Source organism: Botryllus schlosseri, chromosome 3 (genome assembly GCF_051294905.1).
Source record: "Botryllus schlosseri isolate E-star chromosome 3, Bs_hap1, whole genome shotgun sequence".
Lineage (NCBI taxonomy): Eukaryota > Metazoa > Chordata > Ascidiacea > Stolidobranchia > Styelidae > Botryllus > Botryllus schlosseri.
The window spans coordinates 25,137,578-25,161,528 of NC_137238.1; the positions used below are offsets into that span (position 1 = coordinate 25,137,578).

At 38.9% G+C, this 23,951-nt stretch overlaps 2 protein-coding genes across 2 annotated transcripts in view; both read right to left on the reverse strand.

The window, feature by feature from the left end:
• LOC145436244 (uncharacterized) overlaps positions 1–23,951 on the reverse strand; it is a 42,552-nt gene that overhangs the window by 10,450 nt on the left and 8,151 nt on the right. The gene's annotated exons all lie outside the window — the stretch shown is intronic.
• Positions 13,295–23,626, reverse strand: LOC145436182 (ficolin-2-like). Its single transcript, XM_080313522.1, has 5 exons — positions 21,977–23,626; positions 19,857–19,990; positions 19,684–19,780; positions 17,290–17,386; positions 13,295–15,159 (listed from the first exon to the last, which is right to left on the reverse strand). The coding sequence occupies exons 1-5, from the start codon at positions 22,089–22,091 to the stop codon at positions 14,850–14,852; spliced, it is 753 nt and encodes a 250-aa protein (XP_080169648.1). The 5' UTR covers positions 22,092–23,626; the 3' UTR covers positions 13,295–14,849.

A 23,951-nucleotide genomic window follows, 5' to 3' on the forward strand; every position in this document is an offset into this window, starting at 1 on the left:
ATCCACAATGTCAGATCCGTAATCAGTAACCCCAAAACACTACCAGATGTTCTGCAAAAGAAATCTTTTATTTTGACGACCTGTGCAATTAGACTTATTCAGCCACGCCAGGCGTGTGTGTATGTAAACTGTTAACACATTGCACTATTGGCCACTGGCAGTTTTCCAGGAATAGTACTGTAGAATTTGGTCTAAAAATGGGTTAACCTAGAAAAAATTCTTATAAAGACGTATGATATACCGTTGGAAAGGTAATTTTATCAGCTTTTTAATGATGGGTTTTGTCATTTTTTTCACTTTGGGGAAAAAAAGTTATGACCAAAAACGTGCGAAGGGGTAGAAATTTAAATTAGGGAAAAAATTGACATAAACATATGAACAAAAGGCTAGAAACTAATGAATTATCAACAGAAGAGCAAGATATAGATGCAGAAGCTATAAATGAAAATGATAGTAGAATGATATATCTGTTTCAGGGAGAAAGAGTGAGCAAGACGGGGTGGGGGGGACGTTGGGGGAGGGGGGCACCAGTAGAGCTGTCGTTGTTCGTTATAACTTCATTCTGTTATTTCTTATAAAGACGTATGATATACCGTTGGAAAGGTAATTTTATCAGCTTTTCAATGATAGGTTTTGTCATTTTTTTTACGTTGAGGGAAAAAAGTTATGACCAAAAACGTGCGAAGGGGTAGAAATTAAAATTAGGGAAAAAAATGACATAAACATGAACAAAGGGCTAGAAAGTGATGAATTATCAACAGAAAAGCAGGATATAAAGCAAGATATATATTCAGAAGCTATAAATGAAAATGACAGGCAAATGATATATCTGTTTCAGGGAGAAAGAGTGAGCAAGACGGGGTGGGGTGGGGGGACGTTGGGGGAGGGGGGAGGGACCAGTAGAGCTGTCGTTGTTCGTTATAACTTCATTCTGTTATTTCTTATAAAGACGTATGATATACCGTTGGAAAGGTAATTTTATCAGCTTTTCAATGATAGGTTTTGTCATTTTTTTACGTTGAGGGAAAAAAGTTATGACCAAAAACGTGCGAAGGGGTAGAAATTGAAATTAGGGAAAAAATTGACATAAACATGAACAAAGTGCAAGAAAGTAATGAATTATCAACAGAAAAGCAGGATATAAAGCAGGATATATATGCAAAAGAAATATATGAAAATAAAATAGAATTATATATCTGTTTCAGGGAGTAAGAGTGAGCAAGACAGGGAATGGGGGGGGGGGGGGGGCGCAAGTAGAGCTGTCGTTGTCCGTTATAACTTCATTATGTTATTGTTTACTTACTATAGTCTGTTTCATTTACCTTGCTTGTTTTTTGGGTAGTGCTTAGTCAAAATAGAAACCAGCAGTTTGTGTTAAGTGTAGAAAAGGCTATCGTGCTGGAGATTCACTGTGTCATTCGGGAGCTCATTTCTGCGAGAGTGATAGTGCCACACACATTTTAGACTAGGGTTGCATTTAAAACCAAAATCAATTAAAAATAAACATACTTAAAACAAGGCCCTAATTTAAAACATGTTTTTCATTGGTTTTTTGTTTTTAAGCCATGACGTCATGAATATTGAATTGCGACGTCATAATGGATATAAATTGACCATTGAAAATATAGGGTAAATATAGCCCCTTTGACAAAATATCTGTACTACAACTGTTGAACCGACTATTTTTTAGGGTTCCAACCATCCCAACGATATATACGTCGGCTAAATTTGGTGGTAATTGTCCGTGTGCTCATACAACATGTTTTTGGAAAGTATTTACACAATTCACAATTATGGCATAATTTTATAACTTGAAAAAAAATACAATTTTGTTTTTTAATAAGGCTTTCGTTTAAAATATGTTTAAAAAAGTGTTTCAAAACACCGTTTGTTTTAAATGAAACCCTACTTTAGACACTATAATTGGTCATGCTTTGAAACTGAATTGTGAAACGCTGATCACAACTTTTCAGAAAAATTAAGAAAATGGCCATAAGACCTACAGTACATCCACACACCATGCCGTAATTTATTGAGAAACCATGCGAGATCCAAGAAACGTTTGTGGAGGCTTTATCGAAAATTCGTATTTCTTCTCTGGAAAAAATTTTCTCTCTGAGAAATGTTATTTGACCTGTTGGGTTCAGATTGCCACGATATAATAATTAGACACGAGCCATCTAGGCAGCTATGGAAAATTAGATAGGCTTATATTTATTTCGAAGTTCCCGGTCGACATAAGGGCAATCCTTTTCGGCTAAGGTTTTATCGCAGGCGATCTATTGGCCCACTTTTCAGAGTACCATATTGGCAAATACTTCGTATGTTTTCGAGCATCGCGGTGTGGTAATGGTCGACGCCAAAATGCCTATTTTTTATTTTCTATAAATCATGCTTTTTTCGTGGGGGAAGGGTACTCAATAATCAAAAATTTGGCAACATGAAATCGCGACCAGCGCGAAAAACTTTGAAAAGAGTTGCATAAATTGTCGATAGGTGATGTATAAATAATTTATGTTCATTCACCGACATAATTTCGGGACCCCCAATTGGACGATATGGGGTGCGGCAGTTACGGTCCTGGTAAGAGGTCAAATTACGGTCGCTGTTTTCCTGTTGAGATTTTACTATTGGAAATATTTTGCGCTTCAATCGCATATATATATATATATAATAATTGCATGTGGTATATTCGGGGTCAAATCAAGGTTGTTATAACAGCCATCGGGGAAGGGTTCATACCATGTGCTTCGAACCAGATGTACGCAATAATCCGAATTCCCATTTGTGATTGGCAATACGGGAAATTAATTGCATTGGGTTTTGTTTTAGTGCTTTGTGTGTCTAGTAAATCAACTGGGAATGTCATGGAGATATCTGCCCACATTATTAATTTTAACACGAATGTATTCCAAACAAAGCTCCGCTCCGCGACGATGTTGACTTCAAATGATTTCATGAATGTAGTAGCCTTAACAGTCCCTAAAGCGCGGTAACTGAATATATTTTCGAATGTTCTACCAATGGGTATTGTGTCATTATAAACATTTTGCGTTGCCCGAGAAGATACATGTTGCGATTTCGTATGTAGCCACCTCCGACTAACTGTCGAAAGTATGCGACCACCCTCCACCCGACCAAATATACTTAGATATTTCTGCCACTTGAAGTAGTTTTCACGTGTCCTAAAAATTACTACTTATACTGTTAATTGAGTAGAAAATATAGGGAGTTACTTGTGCTACTTGAGTAGCAACGCCAATCACTACAAACTATAGTTCAGTGGTTCTCAACCAGGGGTCCGCGGACCCCTGACCCCTGGAGGTCCGTGAAGCATTTCCAGGGGGTTCACGAAGCGAAGCGAATTTACAAAATGGTTGATAAGCTAATTTATATTTTTAAAATTAGGAAAATCACGAGGCGGTTTTGCTTCATTACAGTAGAACTCACATCAACAGGATGGCTGTCTGAGATTGAATATCCTGCTGTGTGGACTCATTTTAGTTGCTAAATTGCCAATAGCCCACTGATACAAATATTCGACTGTATCGAGGTGTTTTGCTGGGCATTGGGTAAAAAATAAATGGTTTGATACGTAAAGTCAATCACGGAGACTTTGAAATGTTCGCAAAAATCCGTTTTCTCCTGTGATATAGGCCTACATAACCATTTCACTAATAACTTCAAGATGAGCTGCTAGATATAAATTAACAGGCTTGACGTTATATGTTCAATAAAAAAAAAATTGTTTGTCAATTTTGGTGTCATCATTGTTGCGATCATACCCAAATGTGTCGTCGGAACCGTTATGCCTTATTATTACATTCGCCACCGTCGTTCTTTGTCTAAATGGATTTTCAGCACTCGTTGATATGAAATCGAAGGTGCAGATTTAAAAGACACGGCCACGTATTTCAAAAAATGAATGCAGTTGAATAATTAGCTTTGAAATAATAAAAGTCAACCCAATTTCTACATAAATAGAATGCTGTTATTTTCAAGAAAAGTAATTCTGTTGCTGTTTATCACTAGCATACAGTTATCAGTTGCACAAGACAGATGACGATTGTACGATATTTGAGCTCAATTTGAACTAAAACTTGGGGGGCGGGGGGTCCAAAAGGGGTCCGCGAATACAAAAAGGTTGAGAAACACTGCTCAAGTTCGTAGTAAAAATATTACGGCAAATCAGAAACCGCCGCAAATGTAAAGCTTTTTAGATCTGGCGTTTAATATTGCAAAACACAAACAAAAAGCCTCGATACCATTTAAAAACATATCTGCCTCTATTCAAGTATGGTATTTGTTCACCAGTGTAAATGTATGGGCCGAAAAGAGCTTCTGATTGGACGATGATAGAGAATCACTGTATTCAAGTTCACCGAAAAACTCACTGATTGTGTATTACAACAACCCAGGTCACATGATAGAAGATTTCAATACCAATATTTGATCTGTTGCTATTGTATGCTTACCGTGATGTCACTAACGAAAGCTGAAATTTGATTAATTTATGAAAATGAGAAAAATTAATACGGAAAAATCTGACGTGACCGAGAAATTAAGCACAGAATCGGAGTCAGCAAACATAAATTAGCCTAAATCAATCATTAAAATTTTTGACGCTTTTTTTTTTCAAAATTCGTAAATCAGTGTTATCTCCGTCTCGGTCAATTTTTGCCCCCTTAACTTATGATAAATACCTCTTAATAAAGTTATGTTTCATTTTTTTGCTGTTCGATTGTTAGTTTGCTTTACTGAGAGTGATATTCCAAGTTATGGTGTTGTATTCTGTTACGAAGGTGTCGTGTTTTAGTTTATAATTGTATTTTAATGTCAGGCAAAATAGTGCTTTACCCCCTGGAACGTTTTTGGTCATAACTTTTTTTCCCCAAAGTAAAAAAAATGACAAAACCCATCATTGAAAAGCTGATAAAATTATCTTTCCAACGGTATATAATACGTCTTTATAAGAATTTTTTCTAGGTTGAGCGCAAATTCTACAGGACTAGAAGGAGATATTCTAGCTATAATCATATTAATTTCTATGTACCCGATCCTTTATTTTTCAGACTGATCACCATACACCATTTTTACGTGATGGCAGGTTGCTCATCAACATGACGATTCGACCTGTATGATGCCTTGTCCGTCGACTCTCATTCCTCCAGAATCGTTTTTTTTTTCTATTTGGAATTGAATCAGACTTTTCGGAAATGAGCCGCCATTAGTGCCCGGCCAGCGGGCATTTGCGTCATAGTCATTGGTATTAATTTTTCGGGTCCGCAACGCCCTGAGAATAAGCAATCGACCCCATCGGTACCGCGACTGACGTTGTTACATGGCTCCTTACGAATTATAATTCAGAATATAAGGTCAACAAGGCTACTTTGACGAAAAAGGTTTCCGACCCCTGTCTTAAACTTATTTCCGTCCATTTATATGCATAACTATGCGTGTTGAACCGACGGTGACTGCCAGGGTCAGAATAATTCCACGTCATATACGTCGACTACTCCCGCTGAACTAGAGCACAGAAATAAGCTATTCTAGTCCGTGGCGCTCAAGCCTGAAATGGTGATATCAACGCTATTCTTGATTTCCCATTGAGTAATGATAAATTCGTGTTTGAATGACGGAAATCCGCAATGTGGACTATGACGTAACAGTTCACACTGCATATAACGAATCTGCATAACTGTTATGCAATTTCTGCGACCTATTCGACATTACACGACTTTTGTTGTTTTAATTGCGACTTATATAGGTACACACCTCAAGGAATTTTACATGATATAGAAACGAAATAAATGTTGTTGTTGGAGTCCTTACAAAATGGAATCTTGACTGTCGTGTATCATGGTTCTGACCAATTCATAAGGTTCCAGGTCACAAGTCAATCTTATTTTTATAGTTTTGACTCGAGTCAAGTCCAGTCATTTTCAATTCATCTCCGAGCCAAGTCCGAGTCCAAGTCATTGTGTTGATTGTTCAGTTCCTGGCTAATGCCATGTGCAACCCACTTTTTACAACTCTGCTAGGTGATTTCGAATGCATCGTATTCATAACATACTAATTTTCTTCACTTTAAAAGCTTCTGGTAGCATTTTCAAGTATCAGTACTGATTGACGAAATATTAATAGTGTAATAACTTTATTATTCTTCAAAATCACAACGAAATACCTGTCTTGGTAGACCCAGTCTCGAGTCATATTACCTGTTCCGAGTCATGCACAATGACTCGAGTACCGCAAGTCGAGTCAATACACAAATTGACTCGAGTCATTTTTCGTTTTTAAGAAATTTACTGGAGTCAAGTCGAGTCGCCAAAAAATCGCGACTCGAGTCTGACTCGAGTCATTACAACCCTGTCGTGTATACTATATATAACAGTAGTTCTTAAACCGCGACCAAAATCTGAGTTTTTATGGCATCTCGCGACCCAATCCTGATATACATCAAAAATATTGCGATATTAATATTAGTTTGCTACGTTTTACTGGTATATGCCTTAGATAACGCAAGAGAACGGTGCAAGCAACGCAACACAAGCTATTTCAAATTCGGTTGCATTATATTCTTCTGACGGTAGTATTTTTGCGACTGTCTACTCACATTGCAAAGACGGGACTTTTCGGCACCGACTATTTCCACGACCGGACATATTATTATAGAAGAATCCGGCCAACCAGCTGCGGTCAATTTAGGCCAAAGTTTTATCGCATTTTGGCGTACTTCATGTCTTCATAAGTCCCGACGCCGAAGGGTCTTGCTCCGAAGTAGGCTAACTTTGTCTCGTAGTTCCGCACCAGCTCGTTGTACACCCTTACACTAAAGCATCCCAACGGACACCGACGGTGGTTTCCAGGAAAACCCATGTCAGACAATCTTATCACGAATTCCAACCAATCCGTGTATTGCAAAGATCAGCACATTTTCATAATCAAGCCATATTGTATAATAGGCTTTTATACGTATGTTGCTCATTAGGTATAGTACCCAACACAGTGACCTCGGATATAGACAATCTATCCACAGGAAATCGCGCGAAGAGCGAAGAATTCTGTTGTTGCGAGAAATTCAACAAATATTAAATAGATATTAAAAGATATCTCTGGTGCCGTAGCGACCCATACTTTAAGAAACCCTGCTATATACTGTAAGTTTATTCTCGCTATACTGGTGACTAAGGAGAAGACTGGCTATTTTCGAAGCATTTCATTTAAAAAGGATAACTTACCATGCGGGTGGTCTTCTCCAAGTGGCCGAAATATATATTATTATGGTTCACAATAATGATTATACGGAGAAACTTCGAGGGGGCTTCATTTTGGTGCGTTCATCAATATGTATAATTGTATATAGACTATGTAGGCAGAGTGTGTAATATTGGCAAACATTGGTGAGAAATAGTGGTCGGTCTGTTGCGGTTTTCGCATCGCACGCGGTTTCTACATTGAAGTATTTCGTAACTGACTCCAAGAAATGTTTATTTCCTACACAATATCTAACAAGCCGCGACCTGAACAGTATAGACTCTCATTGAAGAATTTGTTGTTTCGTCTGAAGTGTCATAGAATACAAACGCATACCAAGATCGGGTTTAGCAACGCTTAGCTGGCCCAAAGCATTGATCGGGCAGGTAATGACATGAGTTCCTCAACAAGAGATCCATTCCGAGACACATATTGCAGGACTGTTTAATAAAATGAGAATTTTATATTAATTTCACAGTACAAGTCCCGATGTTACAACTTCGTTTTGTGGAAGGGATTAAAACAACGAATAATTTCCTTTGAATTACTACAGGCGTGCAAACGGCACCGTGATCCGCTAAGCATGATATTTAGCCCATCATAAACTAGGAAGCAGGCCCTGCTCGCACTGACGTCCCACCTGGCATCGGTTTATTACGACACGGTGATCATATGTGACAGCACAACGTTGTGTAAAATTCTTCGGTCTTCCAAAGCCCGGCCATGCTTGCAATTCGGATGAGATGATATTGCCTTGTTGTACGGTTGACTCGAAAACTGCCTTTGATCACTTTCGAGTTTATCAAACCTTACCTGCATGGCATATCTTGGCCTTTTAAACCATGACCACTACTTCATTCACTCATAAATGATTAGCATTAATCATGAAACTCTCTATCACAATCACTATGGCGGCGATAAAGGCTCCTCAGCTTGAAACGAAGGCAATGAGTCACTGGAATCCACTTACGGATATATTGGTGATACATATATATTTTTAATTATTGATTTGGCTAACCGTGAAGGATTCTGACTGGTGGCAGTACAAGTACATCTTTTCATGTTTTATATGCGAGCATGCCTGGATATTAGCGCGGATTTAATTTGAGTAGCCAATCTAGCATATCTTGCTTACATACGGCCTGTTGGATCTTGGTATTCGAAATCACTGCGTGATATATCACTACAATTCTGTCGGGTGGAAATTTCGCTACTAAACGCGGCAATGCGCCGGTATGGTTTAATAAGGAAATTTTCAAGTATGGTATGGAAATTGTTTCCCATATTAATTTCATACTTTGGCGGTTCTGCCAGAACTACGACAATAATACGACTTTCGATTTGTCAAATCGATTGCATACCTCCGCAAATCGTTCACTGAGCGGTCCATGTTAATTGTTTATATCTCAAATTTCGACTCCGACTCACCCACCCTGGTCGACATCTAATTGAAGACAAAAAATCTGTGCAACATATTATCAAGGATGATAACATTAATGATATTTCTCTTCGACCAATGTCTCATTACTGCGTTACAGCTTACACTTCGGTCATCGTAACTTCCACTACGTCTGGGGTGACCATCCCGTGACCCGCGTGTCCCATGTGGCCCATGGGAATGCTCTGAGTGACCCACCCGGTCGTTAGCGACAGATCTATTCAATTTTTTGACTTATTTATTCAACTTGAAATTTTTTCATCGCGCTACACGTGAATTGATGTGTCTAGATTTCCTGCTTTCAATAGGACCATCCACCTCCAGAAACAAATTAAACAAATTATTATGTTACAGAATTTCGTTTATCCATGTCACGTATAACTATAGAAAACGCTACTTATGAGAGTCAGTTGAAAAGCTCCTAGCGAATAAATTAACAATATAAAGTTGCTGTTCGTGGCATTCTGGAGTTCTGTACCCCAAATGGCTCGATTAAATATAGTCATTAAACTTGTTTCATGGGAATATACGCCCTGTCGGCCTCGAACACATTTTAACTTCTTCAAATCTGATTATCACGATAGGCGAATGGGAAATCCGTTGTTGACTAATGAAAGCTATAGGTATGACTCACACATTGGTGGGGTAAATGGACATTTGAACGAAAAATCCCTAATGCTCGTAGCTTTGTAAAATTGTAAAATTGTAATCTATGATACATTGTAATAAGTCAAAATGAAATTGCATGGAGATAAAATTGATCCATCAGGGCTTATCAAATGGATAATTACATCCAAAATAAATAAAATATAAATGCTGGAAAATTTTCACACGTCAAAAATAGAATAGTATCTGAGAGCAATGTTCCCTCTAAGCTGTGCAGTGCTCAGATGGTATCTGCGCACAGAGAAGCTAAGTTGAGCACAACAGTATTGGGATGACTCAAGTCAACTTTTTCGTATGACTTGACTTGACTCGAGTCACTTTGCAAAAATGAATTGACTTGACTTGACTCGACGCTTCAGAAATGGAGATTGACTCGTGACTCGGAGCAAAATATACGAGTCAATTTCAAGTCATTAAGTGAACAATGTCGATTAAATTACCATATCTTATGTATGTTCGGATTGTTCGCGATACACCGATGTCACTTGTGAGAGCAACCAGTCATTCACTGATTGTACGTTTCACTGATCCTCCATTGTTATATCATAAATAAATTAACCGAAAACGAAACGATCACAACTTACGTTGTCGTAGTTATAGTAGATCAGAGGTCTCAACCACGCGGCCCGCATGCGGCTCACGAGACCATTTTGTGCGACGGCATTTTGGATTTCAAAGTATTCGACAATATTTACCCCCCGTTGATTTTTTAATTTGAGATCTCAGAATTCGCTCTAAATCTATTTCAGAAGCCAGAAGCTACTCGTCAAACTTCACTATTACATCACTTTCTAAACTTACATCGCAGTAGAAGAATACCCATCACGTGACATTACTTCTTTTTGATGGTTAAACATGACCCGTTGATGATGCGTCCTGAAAAGTGTGATTTGTACTTGGGCGCGAACTTTTTCGAACTCAGACTCAATGGGTGATAAAATAAAAATAACTCGAATTGAGTCTCGTCTAAAAAATACAAGCAGAGAAGGACTTTTGTGACACGGAACGCCGTAAAGGAAGGAAAGGAAAGGACGTAGTTTATTATTGTCCTTGATGTTTTTGCGGCATATACACCGACTCGTGATATACATACACACGATCTGCGCATATGCATACCATGAGTGCATGATGTGCATATGCCGCTGGACAAGGGAGTGCAGATATAGCCTTTACGACTTTCTAAGTCATGCACCACCCCTCCACGCTATCCCAGTAATTAGGGCTGGGCAAAATCGAGTACCTGAGTGATTCGATTCTGAATCACGTAAAATGCTTCGAGTCGAGTCGAGTAATCGAGTATCACTCATTATGACGTCATAGCAGAATATTATTTGTCAAAGTTCAAATACGTACCTTTTAAGCGACCGCAAAGAATATAATGCCTGTTATCCATCATATTAAGGATACTTTATTATTTTTTTCGACCATACCGATTTCATTGCACTTGGTGACAATATTGTGGGATGATAATGACTTCGGAAATGTGCTATTTCCAGTAACGTTCGTAGCTTTGTACTTCATGTTTCGTATGCTACGATAAGGCCAATCAATGTTTCAAGGCTTCAACAGTGAAATTCGCATAAACCCATTGATCATTGATAAACTCTTCGTTGATAAATCAACTTTCAGTGGCGAGGAGCGTATAATTTCAGTACTCGAAAAAATCGTCTTTTACTACTCGACTCGAATCATTAAAATTAATACTCGATTCAGATTCGAGTACTCGAATCATTGTGCCCAGCCCTACCAGTAATGCATGAGCGCCAAGCAGGGAAGCCATGGATACCAGTGTTACTAATCAGGTCTTTGGTCTGACCCGGCCGGGAATCGAACCCACGACCTACCGATCAAGAAGCCGGACGCTTAACCATTACGCTATCTTGATCGGCTTGGTACAACCACGGACGCAACAAACTATCAAACCGGTATGAAAATGCGACGGCAATTCTTTTCTCACATGGTGTCTACAACTAATTATGTTAACAAACTATTCCAAGTAAGGCAACAATTTTACTCAAATATCTAAAAATGTTATTTTTTCGTGCCAGACGTGAATTCACAATACTAAATAACATTCTTACGATGCGTGTGGAATTTCAGTCTGCAAGGTCCCGTCATAGGCCTAGCTTACTCCGAAATACATTGAATTTCCCTATAACTGCTGCTGCGGCCCGCGACGCCATCAAAAAGTAGGAAATTGGCCCGCGAGCACATTTCAGTTTGAGACCTCTGTAGTAGATTAATCTAATAGCATCGTATCTTGTTTCTTATACGGCTAAGTTCTTTCATTGCGCGGTGCTTAACTTTACCAACACTCTTGAATGATTTAAATCGGACGAATGTAGTTTATGCGTTTATATTTTCACGGATGTGCTGATTGTAATGCATTGTACCACATCAATTTGTTCAACTTCTCGAGGCTTCGTATTCGATCCTCTATATTGGCTGATCCTGATAATAAGAGACTGTAGCATGTAGCTATACAGTCACTCACGCATTCCTTAGCAGATACCTGTGCGTGAGCAACACAACACATTTTGCATGTATATTTACCTTTATATTCGTTATTTGATTCAATATAAATGACCAATTAGTCTGTCCTTCACCTAGTTAGCAAATTGTAATGACTTCGCATCATCCCTTACACTTCGAAAATTCGATTTGACTTGAATCGAGACTTGACTTGACTTGACTCGACTTGACTCGAGTCACCTCCTATAAAACGAGTGACTTGACTTGACTCGATTCAAAATGTGCAATGACTCGAGATGACTCGTGACTCGAAGGAAGTGACTTGATCCCAACACTTGTAGGCTATAGTGGAAATATATTGGAATCGCGTAAACCCACCAGAAACAATTTTTCTCGCGCACGATTTCAAGTTGGAATTTCTGTATTGGGCGCTTCATTTTCCTCTGCTCTTCGTATCTGTACTGTGGGGCTCAGATTGCAAAAGACGCGACAATGTCAAAATCGAAAAATGAAGTATAGCATTGAATCGCGCATAGCGCGAAAAATATTTGAAGATTAATTGAAATCTTTCAAAAATTCGGCAGTAAATTCGTAAATTCAATTTGCCTGTCGACGGCGGCCAACACGACCTAATTAAATTACGTGTCACGGCCGCACAAATTTCCTGCTACGACCGCAGATTGCCCAACCCTGGTCTAATCTAGTTGATTCCCGATATATGTTGAGAAAAATCCGCTCCTGTTTACATCAATAGGCAAGGCATTGTCAGCGAGACGTCATATGTGTTTATACCCGATTGAAGGCACTAAAGAGTGTCCGGAATTGGGGCCACAAAAATATGGTATCTCTAATTTACACCAGGTAAATTTTCTTCTTTTTTAGTCCGTAATTGCCGACTTGTAGCACGGTCCACTTCTAGGCCATTATATGACACCGCATACGCGAATGACTTAGCGAAGAGGAGCCAAGATAAACCTTCAACACGTAGGTAGAAATTCTGGAGTCGACCTCAGTTGAACTCGAACCCGCAATCCATTGGTGTTGCAGCTGTGGGTTATACTAATACCTTATCTCGCCACCCACTGATGCCAGTTTAGGCAATTGCCTATCCTTGACTGAGTCAATGGATTGGTGACTCGAGCTGTACTCGGTATCGGCGGAATCAACACTCGATTTGCGATTGTTGCCTGCGCTCTGACAAAACGACTTTACGATCTATTCGTAGGATCTGATATGAACCCATTTATACTTCGAAGAATAACATGGCGCGTTTTGTCGTCTGCTGCACTTGCGATCTCTATTTTCTCTGGCACCTTTCTGTGTACTTTCGTTTACGTTACTAACCGTAGTCAGCGTTTAGGTGAACCAAAGGTAGTGACCTGTTTTCAACTCCGATAAATACTCGAAAAAATGTAACTTAGTGAAAGCTGAAGGAATATCTAGCTTGGAAAATGGTCGATGAATGACACAGTTTGAGAATCACTCGAATATACCAACAGATTTAATTGTAATGTATATCTAATATATATGATGTATAATTTTGTACTTATTACACTGGTCAACACATATTTTTAGGCAGACAAAGTAAGAGTGGTTTTGGAGGTTCTGAAGCGCACTAATTCCGAGTAGGACCTTAGTTTATTCAAATTGGCTCTAGTTTTGGAGATAGCCAATGGGACTATTTTGACCAAAGTCTCCCATTTTCGCTGTAATGGCTAGATATGAATTCGACTCAGTCGTACTATAAAGTTTTGAAATTCGATCTACTTGTTATTTTAGCATATAGAAGATTCTTTTAGAACATAATACAGCAACAACACTATGTTTTGGGGTATTAGATTTATCATAGTTATAGATTTTCACGGATATCATGTACATTAATAAACTCCAGTAATGCATATATTTACCTGGATACTGAAATAACGTGGCCTTCGTTCAATCAGTTTAACGTCAACCGCCTATTCTAAATTTTGAAATGATCAGTTTGAATACAATATAATCTATTTTAAAACACAATTGTTTTTTGTACGATTTTCGCCTGTCCGCAATTTAGTACGGTTTCTCGAAAGGTTCCAGCAATGGTCTGCCGTAATATGTTCATCTCATCAGTCCTGATATCTTTCTATTGTTGTTTTGATGTCTTGGTGGAGCCTCTCCCCTTGCTAATCGACATGATGATCAGGAAATATATCAAGATGACTGAACAGGAAATGAACTTTTATGCTCATGTTTGTTCCATGCTGTTCATATGCAGATACGAATGTTCGGACCAACTGTTTGTAGTTGGGTGCATTGTGATCGTCGAAAAAGTTTTAGCTACTACATATTAAGATATCATCCATGCCGTGAACTCTTTCCTAATGTGAAATTGGAATCTTTCATCCGTATTCGAATATGAAATCTATCAGAGACACCAGATTTAAGCTTCTCGTTTGATAGGGATAATATTGGTATACCCACTTTGTCGACTTAGCGGAAAATTATCCATTTACAAGTCAAAAAATTAGGCGCATATGAGTATTGTAGTTAAAGAAGAACTTTTATAGCTTAATACTCCTTTTTAATCTTGGTAGAATGACCAATTGATGCAGGAGAATATGTATTTCCGTTGTGCAAAATTACAATTATTAGGCTTGACAAACTGCTTTTTTGACAAACAATATTTCGCATCAGGTCATGTTAATATTGATAAAATGACTTAGAACAACATGAGATTTCTTCATAGTCAATTATCTATTTATGCACAGTATAAAAATAGAAAGAAAGCTACGGTTTTATTCCTACCAGGGGAAACATTCGAAGGTAAATACAGTAATTTTGGACTTTTTGAGGATATAAGTATCTTCTGAAAAAGAGCCAATCTTGCGAAACTAATGTGATATTCGCAATCAGCAACCTCGAAAACCCCAAAAAAGGGCTCGCAAAAGTTCTGCCCATTTTGTTTTCTTCATTTTGTTGACCATCGTTATCAATTATTCTTAGCATATAATTTCCAGCTTGATTTATCAAAGGCGATTTAGGATTTTCTCCGAAACTTCATTTCAGTAAATTTCATATACCTATCCAAAGAGTGTGGGTTAGGCCAAAAAACACCTGTCCAATGACGTACATTGTACTGTCCGTTTAAATTTGCTTTACTGCAAGATCTATACCACCATCCTCCTTTGTCATCTCTGGCACAGTGGTACGGAATACTTGCATCATTATCAGCATCTTTTGTGGAAAATAGTTGGTAATTATGATATTCCAAGGCGTCCGAGGCGTTTCCAGAAAATCCGGACACTATAATCCGGTATTTATCGCTCTCCGGCCTGATTTCAAATGACCTGAAAGAGACAGGACATTTATCACGACGGATAACCTTGAATCCGTTTCTTATCGCGGTCCTCATCGCAACGCAACGAGGTGCCGGCAAACTCTTACATACGCCGATATCACGCGAATTCGAAGATCTTTGTACTTAATAAAATTTAGTACAAAAGATAGTGGAGTGTGAATCTGAAACTAATGCGAACTATTACTTCATGGTGATGCTGTAATAATACCATCATGCGGAACTTGGTGAAATATGGTGAAATATTTATGAACACATTGAAATAAATTGTCCTTTGAGCCTGCATTAATTTGAGAGATGGTGCAATTATCTAATATGTAGCCGACGCATGCGTCTTCATAGTACACAGTTTGTATTTCTCGATCTGCATGTGAATTTTGTTTCAAGTTCAGCGCACACACTATAATGAGATTATCAATGTTGTTTTTCTTAGTATCAGCGGCTTAGGGCAGGGCTTCTTAAAAAGGCAATACGTCGCCAAGAACTATAAACCAGATTATTCTGCGAGAATGACATCGTGAGTGGGACTGTGACTACCTTGTCCAATCACTAAAGCTATCTTATTTTAGGTATGGAAATGCCTGAATAGAATTGATCTTCATGTCATAGCATTCCCGTCAGTGACTACTGACATTTTGGGGGTGAGTAGGCGCAACCACCCACAAAACTCGAATGGGTCCTCGACCAAAAAAGTTTAGGAACTCCTTAGGTAGGCCATTAGGGCACTCTGAGAAATTGCTTAAAACGCCGTGGCTATCAGTCCTCAACCCCAGAGTACGACGGGATTGTACTTATGTGAAAACCTTAACCGCACACAAAATCATAATGACAAAATGCTCACTGTCACGGCGCGAGGCAGATCTTTGTTTCAATTAAAAGTGCTAGAGTCAACAATTATTCAGTTGACCAAGTCATCTTTATGTAAACTGAAGAAGTTTTTTCAAAACTAGATTTGCCATTAGTTTGTGTTGTTCCTTGTTGTTGTCGTTTCTTTACATTGTATGTTGTTAGCATTGTAGCCTATCGTATATTTCAAAGATTGTTGTTGCCATTGTTACAATGCGAATTTCATGGTGTGCAATTTTGATATATGTCATACTCAGCCTTATTGATTGCCATACAATCTGATTAAATTCCATTAGCGTGCCGATAACTCTCGAAAAGATGCACACAAAAAGTGTACGGATATATTAAATGTTTTACTACACATCCACAATGGATGTTGTATTGAAAGCTATCCTCAAGTTTTGTAACACGCACTAGCTATTCAAATAACATATGTTGTCATTGTGTCTATTCGATTTCAAATTTCAAGAACAGGGTAAGGTGTACCTTCATTCAAATATCGTTCACGGGAGCGTCGTATTCTGGTACATTTTATGTATCTATATAGAGCAGGGGAAGGCAACTTTTTAGCTCAAGGGCCGCAATCACTATTGAAATCCATCCTCCGGCCACACTATATAGTGTAATCCGCATTGGCAGCTGAAACGTTATATTTTCCTTAATTATGTTGTAACCCGAGACATAGAGATGCATATATATACTTAAAAGAAATCAAATATTGCTTTGATGAAAACGTACACGCGTCAGAAACATAAACGAGATTTTATACGCTGACCCTTTTCAATAAATAATTTGTTCAAATTATGGATAAAAGTAAATGTTGTGCCAAATCTTAGAACATGATGGAAATATGAATCTGTGAAGAGAGATTAAGGCTTTTTGTTTAGCTTGAAAACACACAGTGCTGAAAGCGTCATAAATACGTTACCTTTACATGCGCTTCGGCAAATGCATTACTGTGTTAAAATTACCTTCTTGGCGTTCTTTTGTAAAGAAGACAGCAACATAATTTACTATTGTCCTAAACGTTTCATTGATTATGGTAATTGGTTTTGCAACTCACCACCTTTATAACTTACCAATATCATGACGAAATACATCAAGAAAAAGTTTAATCAAGTCGTTGCATTGATTCCAATTTTACTACTAATACCTTCAACATTTTATAACAGTTCACGGCGCTTTTGCGGGCAACACAAAATGGTGTGGCGGGCCGCATGTGGGCCGCATGTGGGCCGCAGGCTGCAGTTTGCCCACCGCTGATATAGGATCTCACCTGTACTTTACAACGAAAGCAATTCCATCGGTATTAACCATGTCGATTCTCAATTCGTTTTCACCATCGCTCATCATACGGTACATTTTCTCCAGTCCTGAAAGCAATAATCATCGTGGAATACTGCGCATAAAACGACCGGATAGGAGAAACTATATGCTACGGTAAATAAGTCACAAGGTTACGAGTCATAGCTAAATTATACTTTTAAAGTTTCCACTCTGATCTAGTCTAGTCATTTTCACTTCACCACCGCGTCAAGTCCGAGCAAAAACCAGGAAGCAACGGGTCGAGTCTGACTCATAGTGCTGACACTCGGATCCAAGTCCCAAGTCAGAGAGTTCCCTGTTGATTGATGAACTCACTTCAATGAAACTCTTAGGTGATATTGAAGGCCACATATTCATCATATACTCTTTTTTCTCGCTCTCAACATGTTTAATTGAACAGATCATATAGGGTTTATGCGCCGATTCTTTTATAGCAGGGCTTCACATCCTTGGGTTCGCTACCTCAATTGGGTCGGCTGCCTATTCTCTGGGAGTAAAGGAAACGAATAAAAATCATGGCTATTACAAGAATGCCAAGTTACCGGATGCTATCGGAGGCTCATTTCTCAAAATAAAAAACCCACACAATCGCCACCTTACCACGCAGGCTGTGAATAGGTTTGGGCGAAGGTGTTGACAGTTTTTTAGTAATCAGAACGTCATATTGAGAGGTCTCGGAACAGTTTCAAATCGAAATGTGTCGTCTTGACCACAAAAATGTTGGTTAACCCTGTTTTTTAGTATCGGTCCCGATATACTAACGTTGTAAAAAGCAATGGAAAACTGTTTAGAGCTCGTACCCTTGAGCTGTCATGAATTGTTTCTTTTACCCTGCCCCCTCATTCAGGATCGAAACATGACATTGTCAAGGTACCCTTAAATGCTGGTCGTTGGACCCCATATAGGGTTTTCAACACAACTCGTGTGGATTTCAGGGACAGAAGACATTTCAACCATTGGAGATATTGATATCGTTTCGCCGATGTGCTGTGATTTTAGGGTACAAATGTTAATCGCCGCCACCGGTGCACCGAAATGTCGCAGGACTTGGCGTTCTCTGGGGCGGAAATTACGGTCAGTGCCAAAATCTCGGAGTGTGATAGTCCCGTGCAGCAGGTTTCAGAGCCCTGGACTAAAGCACCCTAATAGCCTCAAGACACAATTATCTCATAAAGCCGAGAAAGGTCTAGCTAGACTCAATTCTGTAACTTACGTTATATCGTATATTAGGCCTGCTATTATTTTGTCGGACGGAATGGCATACCCAAATTTAAAACAATAATGCTTTTGAAAGGTAAGCGCGAGGAAAATTTTCGAGATTAGGAAATCCGACCAATATTTTTCCACTTCATGTTAATTTGCTAATTAATATAGAGGTAATTAAATAGCGTATAATTGCACACTGCAGTTCGTACCCCCTACTTGGGTGTTCCGTACCCCCAAGTGGTACTGTTTTAGATCATATAATATGGTTGAGTCATACGCAATGACTCGAGTACATGTGAACTCAATACACAAATTGACTCAAGTCGAGTCGAGTAACATTCGATTTTCAAGAAAGTTACTCGATTCAAGTCCAGTCAACGAAAAATTGCGACTCGAGTTATTACAGGCCTGGTCATATATGGATACCTGCAGATAGACTATATCTTCTTGGATGTGATAATCATGATTTAGTAGTATGTGAAATAAACTTCAATAAATTTGAGCGTCATCTTCGTTTATCTTAGTCACATGACCAGGGTTGTAACCAAGTCACAAAACTCCGAGTCACAAGCCAATCTCGCTCTTATAGTTTTACTCGAGTCAAGTCGAGTAATTTTCAATTCGTCACCGAGTTAAGTCCCAGTCTAAGTCATCGAGCAGAGGTTTGAGTCTGAGTCATGGTATTATGTCTCCAGTCCGAGTCCAAGTCATCGTGTTTGAATGCTGAGTTTCCAGTTAGAGTCTTGTTAAACCCACTTTTATAACTCTGTTTGGTGATATCGAACGGTTCGCATTTATAATATACTAATCTTCCTCACTTTTAACAGTTTCTGCTCGCTGTTTGAAGTACGAAGTACCAATAGAGGAATTCTGAAATAGGGTGGGTACTTTACAGCTCTTCGAAATCACAATGAAATGTTGGTCTTGGTCGTCCAATTTTCGAGTCATATGACTTGGTTTGAGTCATGCGCAATGACTCGAGTCGAGCCATTTTCGTATTTAGAGAAAGTGACTCGAGTCAAGTCGAGTCATCAGAAAATCGTTACCCGAGTCTGACTCGAATCGAGTCATGACTCGAGTCATTACAACCTTGCACATGACAAAGAATCTCCAAACTTTCCATAATATTGGATATTACCAAGCCAGAAGCTGTCCTCCATGTCACCAAACCCGCGTTTGTATTCATACCAGCTCCGATAAAAGCTTTCAACTCCATCCACTCGTCTTTGGAAAACCTTGCGATGAATGCATTCATTAGTTAACATGTTTAGATGCTGACTTGGGTGTATAGATTATCGTTGAAAAGCTCACATTCCAACCGCCACCGTCCGTTTTCATGTCGCAATAAACTTGACACATACCGCGAATTGGGTGGTCTAATAAAACCAATCCACGGCGTTGATTGGTGACTTCAGTGCAGTATTTTGGATACTGACTCCTCACAGCTGTAATAATACAAATGTATACGTATGAAGATTTATTTTGACGATAATGCCTTAGGCAACCAACTGAGGCGAATAAAAGCTGGAATATAGGTGACATCAAAGCAGTCTTTCTCGACCATTGTCACCGAAAACCCCACGCGCTCCGTGATCAAATCCCATCTGGGGATGAAGACAAGCAGTGAAATCATTCATATGATTCGTGATGATACGCCAGTCTTGTTAATCATTGGCTGCAGGCAATTAGGCGCGGTCAGTAGGCCTACCACTCAGCAGTGCGGCGATAATGGTGGCACATCTTGTGCACCGGCGTACGCAGTGGGAGTTACTGTTCGACATCGAAATCATGTCCTTTGGAAACTCCAATTCGATCACCAATATTCATATGCTCATTTGTATTTAGACGATTGGTATCACATTACTGCGTTTCGCCCGTGCAATACGATGACACTTTCCAAGAAGAAGCCTCTTATTTCTGAAATGTTTTCTCAAAAGGAAAGCAGTAGTCTAATTGATCTGCAGTGAATATTCAATATTATCTTTTTGTTCTTCAAAAAATCATATTTTAAGGGCTTCGTCTGTTATTTCAGTGCGCTTGTAGCCTATAGTAATATAGTTAGGTGTGTAATGTGGTGGATAAATGGTGGGAAGGACGTGGCGAAGACGGTTTAGAGTCGCCTGCGCGGTGATTGTCGGAATATAATAGCCCACGTAATATATTGTGAGCTTGTAAGGCCAGCCAGAGCTTTTATCCGACTGACTGCGTAATCGGGGATGTTGATATCTAAAAGTACAAGTTCCGTGGTGCAGCGGAGGCCGCGTAAATGGCCCGTCCCCAACATTTGCGGTAATCTTTGTCAATTATACCATAAAGTAGTGTATTTCACGGAAAATTGATGACGATTCTGGTGCGTAGTAACATATAGGTCTTGCGTTCAACTTAATAAAGCTCTAAACCAGTGGTTCTCGACGTTTTTGCCGTCGCAGATCCCTCTTTGACCGGCACGGACCCTCGCGGACCCCCCAAAGTTTTACTTCAATTTTAGCTCAATTATGGTACAACCATCCTCAGTCTTGTGCAAAGATGAACGGTAGGCTTATGATAAACAGCAGTAATATGAATTTGCTTGAAATCAACATCATACTATTTATGTAGAAATTGGTTGGACTAATTTTGCTGCTGTATTTCTTCAAGTAGCCTACGTGGTCGTGTCTTGAAGATCGACGTCTTCGATTTGATATGAACGAGTGCCGAAAATTCATTTGATCGAGAGATGAATGCTAATGTAATATTAACGCGTAACACTTCCAACAACACTTTTGGTGCGATCGCAACATTTACAGTACCAAAATGAAGAAACAGATTTTTAATGGTCCCGTACAGTTTCGTCATTTTTATCTAGCGTCTCATCTTTAAGTTATTTTGGAATAGTGGTTACGTAGGCTATATCACTGGATAGAATATATTTCGTGGCGAGGTTTCATTACCTTCATCGAGACAAGTTAGCGAAAATACTTCAAGAATTTTCATTTCAAACGACTGTTCACTAATTTGATGAGACTGACAACTTCAAATCGAAATGATTTCGCAAACATTACGAAGTCACCCTGATTGACATTTGTATCTCCATATTCTCATTTTGCCACAAACCCCAACAAAACGTCTCTAAACAGCCATATGTGGTTCACGTTCAGGACATATTCGGTTAAATAGTTGGACATTTAGTCTCTTATAGGTCTTATAGCTTTCCTAAACTCTGACGAACAGATCTACGTTATTCTCGAACACTCTGAATAATCTTGCAAATATACGCATACGAATGAATACCGCAGTGAAATATAGTTCTACATAATAACTGGTAAATCACCATGGACATGACTATGAAGAGATTTCATATTAGGATTTGTATTGTCCTTTTGTAAATCACGCAGATGTAACTCGTATATTCTTATCATATTGCAATGACACACACATTTATATTGACATACCTTCATAGGCTTTTTGCTCAATTATCGCTTCAATTTCGTTCATGTCAACCCCGTCATGAGAAGAAACCAATGCTAAGGCCCAGCAAACAAGGACAGCCGACGTAACAGATATCATCTATAGTAATAATATGAGTCAAGTGTAACGTAGTGGTAAACTGCGCCATAGGGCCAACATGCGAATTTAAGGTCATTAAAATATTTAGTTTTCATTGTTCATAGACACTTAGACAGTAATGTGAGATGCATCTATTTACGACTGGTTCAGAATTGTTATGGTTCGGCAAATAGAGATGAAATTTTTAAATTACATAGCATGCTTCTGCGTAAACCTACATGGTCTAAAACAGTGGTGTCAAAGTCTATTGACGTTGCGGGCCGGATTCACACCTCGACATCGCTCGCTGGCCGCAACACATAAATGATTCCAAAACATTACCTCAAAGTCCATACTATATTATTATATTATCAAGCCTACATTCACAACAGCATATCACATTATGCCTATATTACGGATCACAGTGGTTAGATTCTAGCTGCACATTTATCTTGCAAACGATAGAATTGGCATTAATGAGATAATTGTGCTGCTAAATACTGTTATATACCGACACGACAGCCGCTCCAACGATGACATAAGCTGGAATATTTCTATATGCTCCCTGTTTTAGTGGTATGCTCGCTCCAACGCTGTGTAGGCCTATACGCTGTGAGGAATACAAAAGATTTAATTGCAAATGCGGACATTGAAATTAGCTTCAGTAATATTATATCGCGATTTGCGTTTGTCTCGGGGCCGGTAACCTATTTACTCGGAAGTGATGCACCTCAGTTCGATCAGAGATACTTGAGCTATAGATCTGTGTAACTGTTATAATCTCCATCTAACATGCTTCGAACGGTTTCGCATTGGAGTTTTGGCTTCTATAAATAAGTTGATTTTGGTCATTATTTCCATAAAACTCTTAACTAAATATGCACTGTTTTGCCTTCTCAGATTTGGGTGTCAATATCAGCGATTTGCTCCGAATGGTGACTAAAACCCACAAAACCGCTGTCTCGGGGGTTATAATATAGCCTAGGACCTTTATCGAGATATTCTTGTCTTGAATTATATATTCTTCCTAAAAATCTCAACATGTGTTAGAAATCTACTGGATAATACACGCATATTTCATACTATAGTCAGAATTGCTTCCCGGGCCGGATGCGGCTCGCGCGCTATACGTTTGACACCCCTTGTTCAAAACCAAACCCGCATAACTGGAATGTATATAGGCGACGAAGGTTGGAGCTACTTTACAAAAGGCAGCGGATTTAATGCAACAATAGTGGCGAACGATCAAGTGACGACATTGATCGAATTGACGGCATGAGCGTTATAGCAGTAAAGGAGTTTTGCCAAACTGAGGCTTACGATTGCCGATCATTTCTTCCACCTCCTGGCAACACCCTATCACCCTTATTGATTAGTGGTCTCCGTTTATGTCAATATCAAGTTCGGAACGCGTTGGTAGTGCGCTGAAAGAATATTTTCTCATAATTATTTTGCGAATTGAATCTCTCATATCCTGTCGCTGCTTTCGAAAATTTCAGAAATATCTGCTGTACTGGAACAAATCTCCTTGTTCTAATGCTGGAGTTCAAAAAAATATTTTTGTCACATGTTGCCAGAAACAGATTAATGTGGTACTATATATAGGTTATTGGACAATGCAAAAATGACAATTCCGTTAGTGGTTTGTTTGATTAAATAATTAGAAGGATGAAGCTGGTCTTGAAGTAACTATTAATGTTTGCACGAGTTATTATTTTCCACGCGGGAGGTCTAGCAGACGGATATAAACCTGTAGATTGTAATATATAAACTAAGCTATAGAAACTGGATTGTATTGGCGATATGCCGTAACCATGATGAATGAAATCAAACAAACTACGTTAACGCCTATAATATTAAATATAATTTTTTTGCTTTGTA

Excerpts from the sequence above, each read along its gene's own strand:
- LOC145436182 (XM_080313522.1), bottom strand. The coding sequence starts at position 22,091 with ATGATATCTGTTACGTCGGCTGTCCTTGTTTGCTGGGCCTTAGCATTG. Across the intron at positions 19,781-19,856 it reads CGGACGGTGGCGGTTGGAAT|GTTTTCCAAAGACGAGTGGA; the intron begins GTGAGCTTTTCA and ends ATTCATCGCAAG. Across the intron at positions 17,387-19,683 it reads GGAGGACAGCTTCTGGCTTG|GACTGGAGAAAATGTACCGT; the intron begins GTAATATCCAAT and ends TATTGCTTTCAG.